Source organism: Primulina tabacum, chromosome 15, assembly GCF_025594145.1.
Source record: "Primulina tabacum isolate GXHZ01 chromosome 15, ASM2559414v2, whole genome shotgun sequence".
NCBI classification, from domain to species: domain Eukaryota; kingdom Viridiplantae; phylum Streptophyta; class Magnoliopsida; order Lamiales; family Gesneriaceae; genus Primulina; species Primulina tabacum.
Window position 1 is genome coordinate 34,678,051 of NC_134564.1, and position 17,844 is coordinate 34,695,894.

Consider the following 17,844-nt stretch of genomic DNA (forward strand, 5'->3'; position numbering starts at 1 on the left):
GAATTATCACATTTTGATGAAAGTTTGACATATGTTAATGATCTAAAAACAAAAATCCTACACATGTCAGCATAACACAACAGCACTCTCGGGATTTATAGGCCAAAGAATATTAAGATATTCATCAATAGTTTGCAGCCCGATATCGAAATTTTATTTATGAACATTTCTTCGTTAATATCATCGATGAACACTCGTTAGTCATGATTTTTGTACGTGGATCGAAATTAAAACTCTTATATTTTTTAAAAAATAGGTCCTGGGACGTAGGACCTGGACCCATCTGTCCCCCCAATTAGATCGAATGTGAAAGTCACATAACTTATATTTTTCGTGCGATTAAATGGTCTGAGCACGCACATGAGTACACCAGGCACTATAGGGTTACCATTAACTATGTGAACCTGTCGTACAAAACTTTCATAGTGTGGTTTAACTGGTTGACGTAATTTACAGGCTATTGCGTCTAACCCAGATGTTCTACATGTAGCGAACGCGGAGTTCTACATTTAAAAAAGGTTGTCCAAATTATTTTCCTAAATTGCTATACCTTACATGACAACACATGATAGATAAAATTAAAATATATTGAATACATAAAAGACGAGAGACAACAAATACTTGAGGTATATTTCAACATAATTTGATTTTGTTTTGCGAATTCCCTTAATATTAGCTGAGAAATGATTATATTTGTTGCTATAATTGGAGACTGAAACATAAAGTATGTATATACATACATTCCTTTTGTTTGAGATCGACCAGCCCACTCACCTATTGCCTCTCAAAAACGTAGAAATCAAAATAGAAAATAATGTGGTGATTGCGTTTCAGGAATTGCCCCATGCAAAGTAGCTGCGGGATGTTGTCTCATTGCAGGGCCCAAAAATAGGGTGGGCTAAGCCAAGTCTAACCCACCTCTTGTAATCAGTGATAATATGCGGGCTTCATTTGTAAAAAGACAAATCAACCCGGTTACTTGAAATTATTTAATTTTTTAGTCGAGTGATTTGAAAAACAAAAAAAATCGAGTGGAAATATTTCATGGTCGATGACTTGCAGAGACAATCTTGTTTCTCTATTGGAGATAAAATATAACAAAATACCTTTCCCGTCTCTCATGTTAAATGTGTATGAGTAAATGAAATAGTTCAACGTTGGATAAATAGTCAGAAATTTGATTTTTCTTACCAATATTTTATTGGATATTTATTACCGTTGATCTGGTTAACGTGATTTTTAAGCTTTTACATTATACTGAAATTTATCCCGTACACGTCTAAGTATGATCGCGGCATGAATTAGACTTAAATTAATTCTATTCAAGTTCGAACTCGATTCGAAGTTCGAAAATTTTAAACTTTTTGATTCGAATTCGGTTCGAATTAAAACTAGAGTTTGAGTTTGAGTTTGGTTCGAAAATTCGAATATGTTCGCTAACAATTGAATAATTGTTCGAAAATAAGTAATCGAGAGGCTCGAAATTTAGTAATTTAATGTATAATTATATTATATTAATAAAATATTAAAATATACGAACGAATTATGAATTATCGAACTAAATAATTTAAGCTTGAATTCGATTAAAAAAATCGAACATGTTAGAGTTCAACTCTAATGTGATAAACCAAATATTTTTCATCCATTTCAAAAAGCTCGCAAACCGAATTTACACCCTGAGTGACGCCCACACAAAAAAAAAAAAAAAATTGTTTTATGCCATATGCAAGCCTTCTCCCATATCCGTCGCCCGACCAGATAACTCGAACCAAACCAGAAAACTTCTCCCGCTCTTTTCAGTGACATCTGAAATCAAAACCCCTAATCTCTGTTTCAAAACCTTGTTCTGTGGAAATGCGGGAGGAGCAAGTAGAGAAGCTCCGGGGTGTGGTAAGAGATTGCGTGAGCAAGCATCTGTACTCATCGGCGATATTCTTCGCCGACAAGGTTGCGGCCGTGACTTCAGACCCCGCCGACGTATATATGCAAGCTCAGGCACTCTACCTAGGCCGTCACTACCGCCGAGCCTTCCACCTCCTCAATGCCTCCCAGATCGTCCTCCGCGACCTCCGGTTCCGCTACCTCGCCGCCAAATGCCTAGTAAATATTTTCTTATTGTGTTCTGCAAAAGTTACTCCCTTTGCCCCCAATTTTTGAACTTTTTTTCTTTTAATCTGTTTCTCATCCTTTTAATTCCGTGGGAGGTGAGAGTTTGGGGGTGACAATTTGTTCATTGAACCAACGTGGTTGATTTATTTTTTTATGTTTAAAGATTTGAACTTTTCATGGAGGCTGGGATAATAAATCATTGAATATTTCGGATGTCATTACCAATGTATTATATTAGTTTCTACAGAAAATTTAGTTTTCTCCTTTTTCGTTTTTGGAAATTTTGCGACTCCTTTTCTATGTCATATGTTGAAGATGTAACGTAATTCGTGAAAGATCATTGGATACTTAAAGTATTTATTGTACGCTTTGGGAATTTGTTTAGTTGTCCATGTCTACTGGCTAGTTGAGCTTTATTTAACAGTTTGGGATATGGTAAACTCAGCTGTTCTTTCATTGTTTAGTTTGTCTGATTAGTTTTCTCCCAAATGATTTTAAACACTAGTCCTGTGACACGTTTTTGGTTCCATCTGTTTGCTGTTATTTTCATTTTAATTAATTTTTTCTAGTAAGTGCTAGTGACCAGTCAGTTTGCTTTAGAAACAAAAACTTTTCTGTTGATGGTTCTAATGAATAAAAACTTATATACTGTTACTAGGAAGAACTGAAGGAGTGGGATCAATGCCTGCTAATGCTTGGTGATGCTAAAGTGGATGAACATGGTAATATTACCGACACAAAGGATTACAATAGCATGTATCTGGACAAAGATGGTGAAGACCATGAAATCAATGTAAGTGCAGTTTAATCCAGCAGAATACAAGCATGTGTTACTTACTGGCCTTTTTTTTATTTTGATACAGAAAGTGAAGGGGAGAGACCCATTGATGTAATTTTTTGGATGTTGTCAGAGAAAAGAAATGATGTTTACATCTTTGTGACAGATTATATCAGCAATATGCTTTTTAAGGGGAAAGGCGTACGAGGCATTGGAAAATCGTGCACAAGCTCGGTTATGGTTTGTAATTTAGTGTATTACTATAAGAATTATCCACCAATCTTTTCTCCCTGATTTTTGTAAACTTTCAGGTTCGAAAATTTGACAATTTATGCTGCATAAACTGACTGAAATTGCTAGTGAACCTGAGTTTATTATGTATAAAACTATAAATCAGTTGAATAATGATCGTCTGCCAAGTATGAGATCTCAATGATTGCTAGAAGAAATATACTGAATTATTGACATGGTTAAAAGAATGGTTTTTTCATGTCGATGGTATGACTATTTCCCGAATAGTGAACAAAGAAACTTTTGGAATCTTACTGTTTTGAACATACGCCAAGTGGATATGAAATTCCCGTGGTCAGCATGAAATCTGAAAATAGGAATGTATGAAGCAAGTGAAGTTAAAACATTGTCTTGTTGGTCAAAACTGAGTAGGGAAACAACTTGGTATCCATGATCACTGTAGATAGATAGTCACCACAGTACACCATTCAACTTAAACTGGCCACTCCGACATTAAAAATTTTAAATTTGCGATGATAGTTGGTTTTACATTTGAAGGTTTATTTAGTATTTCCATAGGCATCGATTGGTTGATTTTTGGTGTTTCATACGCGAGATCTGTAAGTTGTGGCCGTTAAAAATGCATTGTGATAGTTGAATCACATTGCTAAGATCCTCAATGTTTTTTTGTCTATTCAATATTTCCCTAAACGATAGAACTTGCTCCTTGTAAATTTGTATCTGACTTATCATTTGCGAATTTGGTGGCCGAGTGTTACATTATTACTATTCCCTTTTAGGAGAACTTTGTTCACTACTGTTGTCCCCTGTTTCTGATCTCACTCTCCGATGTTTCTCTTGCCTTCTTTTGTCATATGTACATGTTGATACGTGTCAGCTCTTTTGTTCAATATGCTTTATTGTTAGATCTGGTACAGCTTACAAGTTTAGCTAAGATAGTTGGCATTATTCTACTTTTTTCTCATGTCACTTAAAAGGTACAAAGCTGCCATTAAAGCGGATCCTCTGTGTTATGAGGTATGCTAATTGCTCTGTTTCAACATAGATCCTGTTAGAATCATTTGAACTGCTATTCTGAATCTCTTAGTAATTATCGTCGATCTCTTATAGAACTGGCCTTTCGATAATTTCTATATTCAGATTTTTACATTGTTTAATGCAATTTTTATTCGCGCGGATCATGATACAATTCCATCTCTCCAATTCAGGCCTTGGAATGTTTAATAGAGGGTCACATGCTTACTTGTGAAGAAGGTGAAGAATGTTAAATACAGAAGGTTTCTGATTAATTTGGTTTTATTTGTATTCCAACCCTTGGGACTTGTCATTTCATGCACAAGGATCATTTTTATAGTAAAGGAAATTGAACCTAAGTTCCCAGCTTATTTACATAGTATGATTTTAGCATCTTATATCCCTATATTGTAGAGACCAGTCTATTGGCGACATTGCAATTTGGTGCTGAAGATGGCTGGCTCTCTTCATTCTATTCTTGCTTGATAAAGAAAGTAAGCAGTTTTATGCTTCACATTCGGGTGTGGAATTGGCCATTCTGTTTTCGTGAAACTTGTGTTCATGCAGGTGTTTATCACTTTTGTTTTTGTTCACTTCTTTGTAGTAATTTCAATTTTGACCATTTTTTGTCCAGTATGAAGCTGAAAATGTTGTAGAAACCAAGTTCAGGGAACTTGAGCTGGAAGTTTGCTCTTTGAAGTCGTCCGACAAAACCTTATGCACACTGAAGAACAATACTGATCTCTTAGCCTGTAAAGCAGAGTACTATCATCAGTGTGGTGAATACCAGAAATGCTTTGAGTTAACATCGACGTGGGTTTGTGATTGTGTTTGATGAGCAGCATGCATTTAACTAACATTCCTTGACACAATGCCTTGTGTTTAATTCAGATTACTTGAGAAGGATCCTTTTCACCTAAAGTGCACCCTGGTGCATTTAGCGGCAGCAATGGAACTAGGACATTCTAATGAACTTTATTTAATGGCATGCAATTTGGTCAAGGACTATCCTCAAAAGTGAGAATGTCACCTTTTTTATCTTATAAAATTTGCATCTCTTATTCTTTTATCTACAGTAGGAAAATTACATTAGGTACATTTCCTTATTCTGAAGGTCTGGTAATTCAATTGTGTAGAGATTAAGATTTTAACTAAAAGACACATGGCTAAAATATATTTCTATTAGTGGATTTCTGAAAGGGTTTTTATCAATAATGTTAATTTCAATTGAGCTATTATTCATACCAACTAGACTAGCAATATGTTCTCGAGTTTGCTTGCACTTCCTTTTTGAGATTGCCTACTAAAGGTTTCCATTTTTGTTCTGGATGCTTCAGAGTTATCTCGTTGATTGCTTCTGGTATGTTTGTACAGGGCTCTGTCATGGTTCGCAGTGGGTTGCTACTATTACTGTATCAAAAAGTATGATCAGTCGCGGCCGTTATTTTAGGTATAACTCCTATGATAGCTGTATAAGTCTATTTATTTTTGTGTATTTTTTCCTGCTCAAGTCGCAGTCTCAGTAGAGGGTGCTACTACCACAAGGATTTGAGTTTTACTGATATAGAAATAGATTTATGGCTACATTTATCCTTTAGCATTCTCAATTTAGGCTACCAAATTGGAATTACAATAATGCCATATTGTTAGTTTGTTTGCATTCTAGCTGGTTTGTTTTTAAAGTATTGAAGCATGCACATAACAAGGCCAGTGCTTCTTCTGTCCAAGTTGTAGTATGGAGATGAGTTGTCAGGGAACCAGAAGTGCGGTCAGATAGTTTACTTTACTGTTTTTTCCCTTAACTGAAGGTGCAGAGGCACAATGGATCATGGTTCATGTAAATATACTATCTTCTACTTATTCATAAGATCGTTATTCACTATTTTAATGAATGTGTTACTTTCCTGTCGAGGGAAGAATGTAACATCTTCCTTTATCAGATCTCGGCCTCTGTGCTTTTTATATCCTTGAAGTAGCACATTCACCAAATGATGGTGGAGCATATTGTTGTAAAACTGATTTATGCACATTTTGTTTGCTTACAGAAGTCTTCCTTTTTCTCAGTTTCACGCTTCATCAGAAATGCAATTAAATTTTCAACACATTTTATTGAGTCGAAGATATTTTCTTGAAGTTTTGATGATTTATGTGCTTTGTTATCTAATGAACAACTTTTGATTTATAATGAGGCACACTGGTACCATATCATTGTTTTTTCTGCTTTCCTCACTATGTCCAATTGATGAATTCGTATTTGGGCTAATTCCGTTCCTTTTCTAATTGTTTTCCAGTAAGGCAACAAGCTTAGAAGGAACATTTTCTCCTGGTTGGATAGGCTATGGGAATGCTTATGCAGCACAAGAAGAAGGAGATCAAGCCATGTCAGCTTATCGCACTGCTGCTCGTTTATTTCCTGGGTATGTATTTCAGTTGTTCTTCATCCATATATCTGCAGTAGCTTTTTTGTCGTTCTCGAGCTTATTTTTTTAGCATCTCTATACTTGTTTCCTCATAACCCTGAAAATTGTGGCATTTGTTTTGCTTAAGTTTAATGGGGAATTGTTGTTTGATTTTATTGAGGTGACTGAGCGTACTGCCGAAGTACTAAATTCTCATCCATAAACTGTTACATGCTGCTCCAGAGACTATTATTTCATGAGATTATGACTAAATGAGGTGAACAAAGCGGAAGCTGGTGCAAGTATGATTTTATCTGTTGCTGATATATTCCTAAATAGGAATATATGATGACAAGCTGTTAATGGGATCTTGAATGGTTACTTTTCTAAAACTCTGTTTCTATTTTTTTTTTTTTTGGGTAGTTTTGATATCTCATGAAAGTTTGGGCACATAGATGATGATAAGTTGCCATTGCTAGGCAAAAGAATTACCAAATTACGCTGGTAAAAAGTTCTCAAGAATGATCTTGTTCCTGTTTTGTTACCTTTGCGTTTGAAAGACCATCTTTTCTTTGACTGAGTTTAAGATTCCCTGCAAATTCAAATCACAGAAGTTGATACCAACCATAATAATGCTTAAAAGAGTGTCATTGCTGATGGTCAGGTGAATAAACAAGATTGTACGCCCAAAACAAAGATATTGAGCCCGATATGAGTGTGACTTCCAAGTTTGGTTAAGGAGGTTCCTCGGAATAAATCTATCAACCACAGACATCCTGTGCTACACCATATTATGAATTGAGTGGATTTTAGGATTACGTATTTTATTCTTCCCATTTGTGCCCTTATATTTCTTATTTCTGCCTTCTTAATTCTGGATCACGAGTTCTCAAAAAAAAAAATCTGGGTCATGAAGAAGAGTGTTGATTGCAAGTTAAGGGTTATAACTTAAAGCTGTTTGCAGAAATCTTGGGATAATATGTTGTCCAAGTTACATTATTACTTGAGAGGTACTCATTTATATGCATGTTAAGTATAGTATAATATTTTTTGCAGTTTCCATCTACCAACTCTATACATTGGAATGGAATACATGCGGACCCATAGCTTCAAACTTGCTGAGCAGGTGATTATTGTAATCTTGGTGTATAAGTATTTTCCTGGTTGTCGTTGGGCCTTATCTGTAATTAAGTAGCAATGGTAAAATTTGCGATTTCTTTGTGTATTTAGGTGTTTTAACCTTGGTTCATCTGTTTGATGTGGTGTTGCATTCAGTTTTTTTTGCAGGCCAAGATTATATGCCCTTCAGATCCGCTTGTGTTCAATGAGTTAGGTGTTGTAGCTTATCATATGAAGGAGTAAGATATTTTACCTTGATAAACTACTATAAATTGCTGCATCCTCAAGCATGGTTAACTTTGAAATAAGCAGTGTTTATATTAATATAATTTTAAGTCTGCATGATTCATTTGAGCATTTTCTATATTATCGAGTGTCTTCTAATTTATGATTTGATTAAAAAATGGTTTCAAAATATTTTTTGGAATAAAAGAGCAAGGAACAGCCGTTATGCTTCTTACCCTTGCCTATGCATTTTTGGTTTCATGAACGTGTTCATAGGGATATAGTTCATAACTTCATATATTCTTGTTCTTGCAAGTTGAATAACTGAATAAGTAATGTTTCCAAGCAATTGTTGTAGCATTTCAAAGTAGGCTGTACTTATGATTAAGCATAAACCTCTTCGGTTATGGTTATAATATTTAACCTATTTTGAGTTGATAAAGCACGTGCCCTTTCAAAAATCTTTCAGGTATAAGAAGGCTGTATGGTGGTTTGAACAGACGTTGTCTCATGTATCATCCTCTTTAAGTGAAATGTGGGAGCCAACCTTGGTCAACCTTGCTCATGCGTTGAGAAAATTAAAGTACGTCTTGTCTTATCATGCTTTTAAGATACGTTCTTCAAACAAAGCCATATAAGTTTGTTCTTGGACCTTGGTGATATATGTATGCGTGTGTGTGTACTGTTAATTGTTTAGTATTGTCAATGGATTTATGTGCTACACTGCTACGCTTTCATTTATCCTTTTTAACCAATTAATCTGTTTTCTCCCGAAGAAGTCCAGTCTTTGGCAACCAGAAGGATGCTGATTGAAAATGTCCATTCAGTATGCTTCTCAAGTATAAACAGTTGAATAACAACTCTATTTTCTGACAGTGGGGTTTTTGCTCGTATGCGATCATCTATAATCACTCTACCTACCTGGATCAGAAAGAGTCTGTTAGATGTAAATATTGAATCTTTAATTTTTGTTCCCCTGATTTTATGAACCTTGTGTTATGGAACATGGATGCAGTCTTTATTCTTTATCCCTTAGAAATGCAAAATTATATGTAGACCTGATACCTTGATCTCCAGAAAACTAAAAAAATGGTAAAGTTATCAATTATACATTGTTATTCTCCTTTTCTTTCGTGCAATGTGTTCATATCTGCTCAAGTGATATAACCTTGTGTAATCTCCTTCCAAAGACTTCGTTCTCACCCACCCAAAACCTAGATTTGTGTGCCACTTTTATCATCTTATTAAAATTTAAATGTCGTGGTTCACATTAGTATACTTCTCCATCAGGAGATACAACGAGGCAATTATTTATTATGATAAAGCTCTTGCGATATCAACACGAAGCTTGAGTACATATGCAGGTCTCGCCTACACGTATCATCTGCAGGTATTTTTTTTTTATGAATTTTCCTGTCTCCATATCATCTCAGTAAATTGATTATGAAAATATAGGGTTGAATATTTCCTTTTGCAGGATAATTTCACTTCAGCAATTGCGTACTATCACAAGGTAAGTTTAGCTAGATTCGGAACAATAATGTTTTAGTTTCGAATTCGTCTTCATGATAAGGGTGGATATGAACTGGCCCCTGTGAGTAGCTTGTAAGTCAGTCGGTAAAAGCTCAAGTCGATATGGGTTCCTTGGGCAACTCAAGCACATATTATTTAAGTTTTAGTGTATGTGTCGAGCTACTCGAGCTTATCTATTACATTTTCAATATTTTTTTAAATTTGTATTAATTAATGTTTTGACAACTTTGTAATGGCCGAATTTACATTCTATTTATTTCTAGTTTTTAAAAGATTTGACTAGCTCATTCACAATTTTGAGACATATTCTGGTGTAGTAATCAACTACTCACTACTCAACTAATTAAGATTTCAACTACTGATAATTTCAGACGAATTCCGGTTTAGCAACCAACTTTGTAGATGCTGCAATTAATCCTTGAGTAGGTTTGAGTCGAATTTGAGTCATATTATTGCACAATTTTGATCAAATCTACTTGTTTGGCATCATGATTGTTGTTGAATCAACAGGCTTTATGGCTTAAACCAGATGATCAATTCTGTACGGAGATGCTGACAATGGCGCTTGTCGATGAATGTCGGCGTGGCACCCACCCAAAAGGTGAAACAGTTAGAAGCCAGTTATTTACGTAGTTGGGATTGAAGGACCTTCAGATTTTGTTTTTATGATGTAATGTAACAATATGTCAAGATGTAGGGGATAGGCCATATTTATTTGTATCATTGATTAATATAATATCCTGGTGGTTTGCTTATACAATTAACGTTTGATAAATTCTCAGGAGTGCAATAATAATATGAAATATTTATTTATTTGTCTTGAGCTTGGGGAGGGGATTTTGGAATCCAATGGATTTCGAACCGCTGATACACCCACCCAACTTTGGAAATTACATTTGTATTGTGTATAACTTTTTGTTCAAAATGTTGAAAAGACTTTAGTGCCAAATCTAAGCTATTTTTCGTACAAAAAATAAATGAAGTCGATATGTGAGGATTTTCCTTGGATGATATTGTCTGTATTATTTGTCAACTAGAAGAAAGTAGTTATTCATGTTTCCATCAAGTGGGAACATTGAAACTTTCAACCATAGTGTGCGCTTCAAGCCTTCAACCATGGAGTAATTTGAGGACGTAAAAAATAATTTATTGTTCACAGTTCTCTTAAGCTTGTGTTTCTTATGAAATGATTCAAATCTTCATTTCAAATTCAATTTAATTATTTTAAGTTGCCCTTGCCCTTGTTCTTGGATTGATAGCGTGATTTGAGGAAAAAATTTAAGTGATAATTTTAAATTACACTCATCTTTTATTATATTTGATATCTATCACAGTTACTATTAAAATTACATCATCTATATGAACTGAATTGTAATTTACATGAATTTTGTTTATTTAAAAGCAAGACAGACTTTACCACGAAATTACGGACTTTACCACGATTTTAATCTAACTTTTTTTTTTAAAAAAAAAAGATATACCAAATCCTCAATCACGTTAGTCATTTCGTCTAAAAAATTCATCACTGAAATAAAATATTTTAATCCAAATTTTATTTTATATTTCAGTATTCTTGCCATCATAATATGGATTGAAATTTGGTACCATACGCATAAATTAATATGGTCGTGTAATGCCACTCGGAATGCCGAGATAGACCGGCGAGCGTGTGTGTGGTTTGCCCGTCAGCTAACAGGCAAGACAGACTTTACCACGAAATTACGGACCTTTGGTTGACCATGAAATTAATATTCACTTTGATTCTATGATCTATTGAAATTTCAACATTTGGTTGGCCGTTTCATTTATGAGTAGGTTGAATGGAAATAGACAGTTTGACATGGTTCATGTCTATTGTGAAAAGTAATATCTTTGATATAAAAAGAATATTTTTCCTCACATTATCATATATTGAATAATAATTCTTCTCATTACATTATTAACGAAAAATGATATTTTTATAACGAACAATAATAGTTCGGACCTGAAGAATATCAATTGAATACTTTTCATTCAAATCATCTTATATTACATAATATATATTTATAACTTAACTAACAAAAAATGATATTTTGCAGCAAAAAATTATATAATGATAATAAAATTTAATAATTTTCATGGGTTCATCTTGTCGGAGATCCGTCTCACAAAATTTAAATTTATATGTGATACCATCTCATATGAGTTTTGTGTTCATTTATTAATATTATTTTTTTAGTTGAGTATATTTTTGAAGTAGTTCCAAATACTTTGACTAGGGCAATACAAAATTATAATTGATATAATTTAGTATTATTTCAAGATAGTTCACATCTAAATTTCGTTAATATAGTGAACGAGTAATTTTCCCCTTTTAAAAGGGATAGTTTGGAAAAAGAAAAGGCCTTGGAGTTTTGATGGACATATATAATGACAGGAAAAATGTAACAAAATTTGATCAAATCAATCACTTATGATAGGTGCAAAAATCAACCTTTGAACTTTGAAATTTCAAATTAGTTAAACGATCAACCAAAGCTAATGAACATGAGACGTGTTACAATGATTATTATTAGCACACGATATCTACAGATATAATAAATTTTAATACAAAATATAACTTTTTAGAGTAGATCCCATGTGAGACGGTCTCACAAATTTTTATCTGTGAGACGGGTCAACCCTACCGATATTCACAATAAAAAGTAATGCTTTTTCATAGATTACCCAGATAAGAGATCTGTCTCACAAAATACGACACATGAGACGGTCTCACACAAGTTTTTTCATACTTTTTATGTATACGATTTTGGTGTTTATAATAATTTTAAAGTGATGATATTATGGTAAGATTCAGTCATATTTTTTTGTTGATTAATTTAGGATATTAGATTTTTTGGATAAATAAAATATTAAATAAAAATACTAACCATACCACCAAAATGTATTAATATAAACTCAAATTTAATAATATAGATTAATTGATTTTGAATTTTAACATATTTACATAAGTAAGAGTATTGTGGAAATTTTGATATTTAAAACATGTTGGACTCAGATTGATCCGAAGAGGTGGAAGCGTGTGGTTTGATTTGACGATTGCTTTAAAACGACATCGTGTGCGGTCAAAGAAGTACCACCTCTTGTTACTAACCTCCAGCCACTCGATGACAAAAATAACCCTCACCAAAATCATCGACACCATACACGTGTCTCACACTTAAAATTCTAAAATCAAGTTTAAAATTTCATTCGTCTGTCATCAATCTTTCCATCACAGACGTGTGTTCATAACACCAAAACGTCCATGAAATTCTATGCAAAGAAAATGAATTTCTTTGGCGTATAAATGGACTCCAGCTATTTTCTCTCTCTAAAGATCCCTCAATTCTCTCTCTTCATCCATCTCTGACCGAGATGTCATTGAGAAGATCTTTCCTCCCACGAAGAATCATCCATCGGTCCTTCACACTCTCCAAATCTTGCAAAGAATCCAAGGTCCCGGAAATCAAAGTTATTTGCGATTTGGATAGCGGTATTCGCCGGGAAGAGGGTGGAAAAGAGGAAGGAACTGGTGGTGATAATGGAAACGGGCAGCATCAGCAAGACGGTGTGGCTTGTGGTGAATTGGGTCGTTTGGACTCCCCTACGTGGGCGAGTATGTTGCCGGAGCTTCTGGGGGAAATAATACAGAGGGTGGAAGCGAGTGAAGACAAATGGCCGCAGCGTCAAAACGTCGTCGCATTCGGATGCGTTTGTAAGCGATGGAGAGAAGCCACCAAAGACGTGGTGGAAAAGGCCTCTGTACATCACCCCGGGAAAATTACCTTCCCTTCCTCCCTAAAAAAGGTCCCTTTTTTTCTTTTCTTTTTTTACTTTGATATTTGCATAGACTTGTATAGTTTGTGCGTGTGATCTGATGGTATATTAGTGGGAATTCGATAGCAATTATCAGGATTGGCTGATTGCTCGCAAAAGTGTTGTTAAATTTAAAATCGGAATGCATATGTTGATCACATCATGGGTGGTTTCATTCCGTTGTTGAAATCTTATGACTAAATTGTACCATTGATTGTGTGCTGAGAATCTCTCAATTTTTCTTTGGGGCGTTCTTAGTAAATTTTTTGCATAACTGCAGCCAGGGCCGCGAGACTCTCCGCTTCAATGTATCATAAAACGTGACAAGAAGAATGCAACATTTTACCTTTATCTGGCTCTTTCACCATGTAAGTAGGATTTATTTTTTGAAGATAACCTGCTGAGTGATTTGAGGCGCTTTCTTGTTATAAATTGCTATTTACAATCAGTTAACTGGGAATTTTGAGTGAATATAACTTTAACTTTCATATTAAGGGTATCAAAATATGTTTGTACTATAGTTCGTTTACATAATTTTTTTCAAATTATTTTCGATATTTAATCAAGCTACAGAGCCATCATTTTGAAAATCGTGAAGTCAACTCCACTTAGATTGGTATACCTATCCTCTGTACCTATCTCAGATTTATTGGTCAATAATTCAATTTCTTGGACCTAATACAACAAAGTCCATCATCATTCAAGTTCTCATAGTCAATAAATTTTTGAAGTGAATTTGTAAGAAAACATTACTATTTTTATAATTTTTCAAAATTTCTTCATGACTTGTAGATTGCAAAATATCTAAATAAACTCGCTATGTCCATGTATTTGGTGGGTTCTTCGGAATTTATGTATCAATTATTTTTGTCGGTATCACCGAATCTTGCCAGCTGGTCCTGGCTTAGCAAGTTTCCGATGCTGGTATCACCTTAAAGGAAATCGACAATTGGATTGCGTAAGACACAATCCAACCATTATCTAGGTTCAGAAACATGCTCCAAGTGAATAGAATCGTATTAGGGATATCACTAGCATTTAAATATCTATGTAGATTGTTGTTCCAATACTTATTGTACTAAACGCATAAAATCCTTGATAGTTATAAATTGATTATTTAAGTCAAAGGTGTCTAGACTAGAGATTCATGCCTCGTTGCCTCTTTTTTTAATCAAGTTATTGTCTTTGATTTTTTGCTGCTCTGCGATTTTTTAAGAGTTGATGTTTTCATGCTTGTTTGTTGCAGCATTTACAGACAAAGGCAAGTTTCTCTTAGCAGCACGACGCTATAGAAATGGTGCCCACACTGAGTACATTATATCCCTGGATGCTGATGATCTATCTCAAGGTAGTAAAGCCTATGTTGGAAAATTAAGGTTAGAATGCCTAACTGACAGTTCTGAACTGTCTAACTTTTTCTATGATGTAGCTAGGTTGATTCTTGATTGTTTCTGCAATTAAAAGGAACAAAATCCACTTCTTCTTTTTGATTAAAGCAAAAAGCTAGCTTGTTTTCCTTGGCATGATGGTCACTTCGTGTTTACAAACTTACATTTGAAAGGATGCATCGATATTTTTATTGGGTAATTCGACTGACATCAAATTCATATTTGTATGTTGCTTATCTTGGCTGTGATGGATGGAAACATCCAATATTTTGGGGCACATAGTTCTAAATTGCCAAATACGAGAGTAGGCTTAGATTATTGTATGATGATTAAAAGAGAAGTGGGGACAATGAAAGAGGATGAAGAAATGGCTTTACGTTATGGCTCTTTTTACTTGAAGCCTCATATTTCTATGGAATAGGAGCTTTAACTTGTGCGATGACATTAAATTCTACTTAAGAACAAGCCTGTTGAGCCATTCTTGGAGATTGAAGGGGATTAGGGTGTGGCTGGAAAATATGTAATCTCATTAGCTTGAAAAATTCTAGTAAACTGTTTTTGAATTAAACGGCCGTGACACCGCTATGTTAAACAAAAATGACGCCATAAACAATGTCAGTACTGATTAATCCTTGGTGGCTTCATATTTGCATAAATATCTTCTGATGGTGCTTACGTAAAGTTAATAGAAATTGAGAAAAGGGAAGGCATGGAACCGTTTGAAACCTTTTGGGGACGAAGTATTTTCATTTCCAATGAAAATAGTTTTGAGTATGGAATCTTTGTTGGCCTGAAGTAGTTTTCATGCTCAATTAAACTAGTTTTGAGAGTGATCAGTCAAGTATTTATGGCCCCTATGTCAGAGTGCATTTTAAAATGAAAATATCTGGATCACTTGGTATTGGGAATCTTTGCTTTTCCTTTGTCATCTTGTCCGCATAATTATAGAAATTCTCTCCCCTACTTATACAAAAAAAAATTACTGTTCTTCCTTCCCCCTGGCACAGTAGCGGCGAACAAATACACTTCATTTTCACCCTAATTGGCTCTTCCCAATCAAATATAAATTCTTGGACGGTATTTCAATCCTTCCTAACCATAACAATAACTTTGAGGCTTAAGGGGGGTTGGTTAATAAAACCATTGACGATGCGATGTGGGCTTTGAACTGGATGTCGTTGAGATGGAGAAAAATAGCTAGTTGAATTGCATTTGAAATTTTCCAGAAAATGGATGGTGTGGATTTATAAAGAAGTTGTAGAAGGTCGACTTGGTAATTCCATCTGTTGTGGAAGATTGCACAGAAATAGGAGGCATTTTGTGGCTGAGAGCGCAGTGATTCTGCAGTCGTGTCATATGTGGCAAAAAGATGCTAGAGTGGCTGTTGGTGAGGTTGGGAGACAGCAGCTTTGGTGATCGTTAAGTAGCTGTGGTTGTACCTAATATCACTTAACAAGTTCTATCCACATCGAATCTCACTCTTGAAGGACTTTTAAACTATTCTCTTTTTCTTCTATATTTTTCAGCTTACCTGTGCCATCTCATGTATCCTGAAGTACCAAAATTTGTGTCACAGGTCAGATTTCCTTGGTACCAATTTCACGATCTATGACAGCCAACCACCGCACAGCGGAGCAAAGCCATCAAGTAGCAGAGCTGGCCGCCGTTTTGCAAGCAAGCAGATAAGTCCCCAAGTCCCAGCTGGTAACTTTGAAATCGGGCATGTGTCATATAAGTTCAATCTCTTGAAGTCAAGAGGTCCTAGGAGGATGGCGTGCTCCCTTAAATGCCCGTTTTTGGAGGAGTCAATCGACAATAATGAAAACGTTGTTAAAGCAAAGAAGCCAGAGCCCTATTCTCCAGAACTCACAGTTTTGAAAAACAAAGCCCCGCGATGGCACGAACATTTGGAATGCTGGTGTTTGAATTTCCATGGAAGAGTGACTGTCGCATCGGTCAAGAATTTTCAACTCGTTGCTACTACGGATCAAAGTCAGCCTGGAGGAAAGGGTGATGAGGAGACGGTGCTGCTTCAGTTTGGGAAAGTTGGCGATGACACTTTCACAATGGATTATAGGCAGCCTCTATCAGCTTTCCAGGCCTTTGCTATTTGTCTGACCAGTTTTGGGACAAAACTGGCATGCGAGTAATATAAGATTTTCGAGGCTAAAACCGCTAATGAGTTGGAGATTGTTGCTTACTCGTGCCCTTGTTCGATTGATGAAAGTATGGCATGTACATTAGTAATCTTGTTATGTGGATTGATTGTTACATCATTTCATTTTGAATCAATGGATTGTTTTGAGTTGACAACAGTAGAATTTACCATCTTGGGGATTCAAAACAGCTTGTGATGTAAATTTGGCTGATACAATAATATTGTAATTTTCATGAAGTGTAAGTTTTATGGATAACATACAAGCAAGTTGCAGATATTTTGGATGGACGGCAAAACTTGACATATAAGATTGTCTGGACGCATTCAGTGTTAAGATTACTTCAACGTTTTGGAGATCGTTGAATCTTTTTAATTTAAAATAGAGTCACGTGAATAAGAATTGGGTGTCCCGACCAGATAAGAAACCTAGATCTAGAAGATGGCAAAATGGATGTAAACGAATTGTTAGTTTTTTGAGTCAGATTTTATAAGCTGGAATATGAAACAAATTTTTTTTTGAGGCGTTTTGAAAAAAAATTGGATTTGTGTTATAGCGTATTGAGTTCGTCAATTCGAACCGAAATCGAATTCACAATATTTTGTTTATTTGTTCACGAGTAGTAATATTTTATTAATATAATACAAATATATGTAAATAAATGATATATCATTATTTTATTTTTTTTAATAAATTATAAATCATTATATTATAAATATAATCTCATTTCACAAGAGAAATTCTCGATTTAGTACCAAATTTTTTTGTGTGTCTCTCAGTTCAGTCTCAATTAAAATTGCTGACCCAATTAAGTCTCACATTTTCAATTTTTTCGGCTTGGTCATTTAATCAATGGCTAGAAAAAGGATCATCGATCGATTCTTCATTTCAAACTTGAATTCTCATTTGAATATGTATTGCTAAGTTTAAGCAGCGACATTAGATACGGATTGATGAGTTATTATTTCAATTATGAAACCATTCGGTTTAGTTCAACATGTGTGGCTTCAATTTTTTTATTCTTATTTTTATTT

At 34.7% G+C, this 17,844-nt stretch overlaps 2 protein-coding genes across 2 annotated transcripts; both read left to right on the plus strand.

The window, feature by feature from the left end:
* Positions 1-1,667: 1,667 nt before the first annotated feature.
* LOC142527273 (anaphase-promoting complex subunit 6) lies at positions 1,668-10,234 on the plus strand. Its single transcript, XM_075632025.1, has 17 exons — positions 1,668-2,100; positions 2,768-2,902; positions 3,054-3,127; positions 4,117-4,156; positions 4,348-4,393; positions 4,568-4,647; positions 4,788-4,966; positions 5,045-5,170; positions 5,528-5,587; positions 6,268-6,286; positions 6,449-6,570; positions 7,609-7,678; positions 7,828-7,910; positions 8,366-8,479; positions 9,187-9,286; positions 9,374-9,409; positions 9,940-10,234. Exons 1-17 carry the CDS (start codon positions 1,855-1,857, stop codon positions 10,060-10,062), a joined length of 1,653 nt encoding a protein of 550 aa, XP_075488140.1. The 5' UTR covers positions 1,668-1,854; the 3' UTR covers positions 10,063-10,234.
* Positions 10,235-12,734: 2,500 nt separating this feature from the next.
* Positions 12,735-17,096, plus strand: LOC142526407 (tubby-like F-box protein 7). The gene is made up of 4 exons (XM_075630774.1): positions 12,735-13,257; positions 13,547-13,634; positions 14,513-14,642; positions 16,231-17,096. Exons 1-4 carry the CDS (start codon positions 12,826-12,828, stop codon positions 16,802-16,804), a joined length of 1,224 nt encoding a protein of 407 aa, XP_075486889.1. The 5' UTR covers positions 12,735-12,825; the 3' UTR covers positions 16,805-17,096.
* Positions 17,097-17,844: the final 748 nt, after the last annotated feature.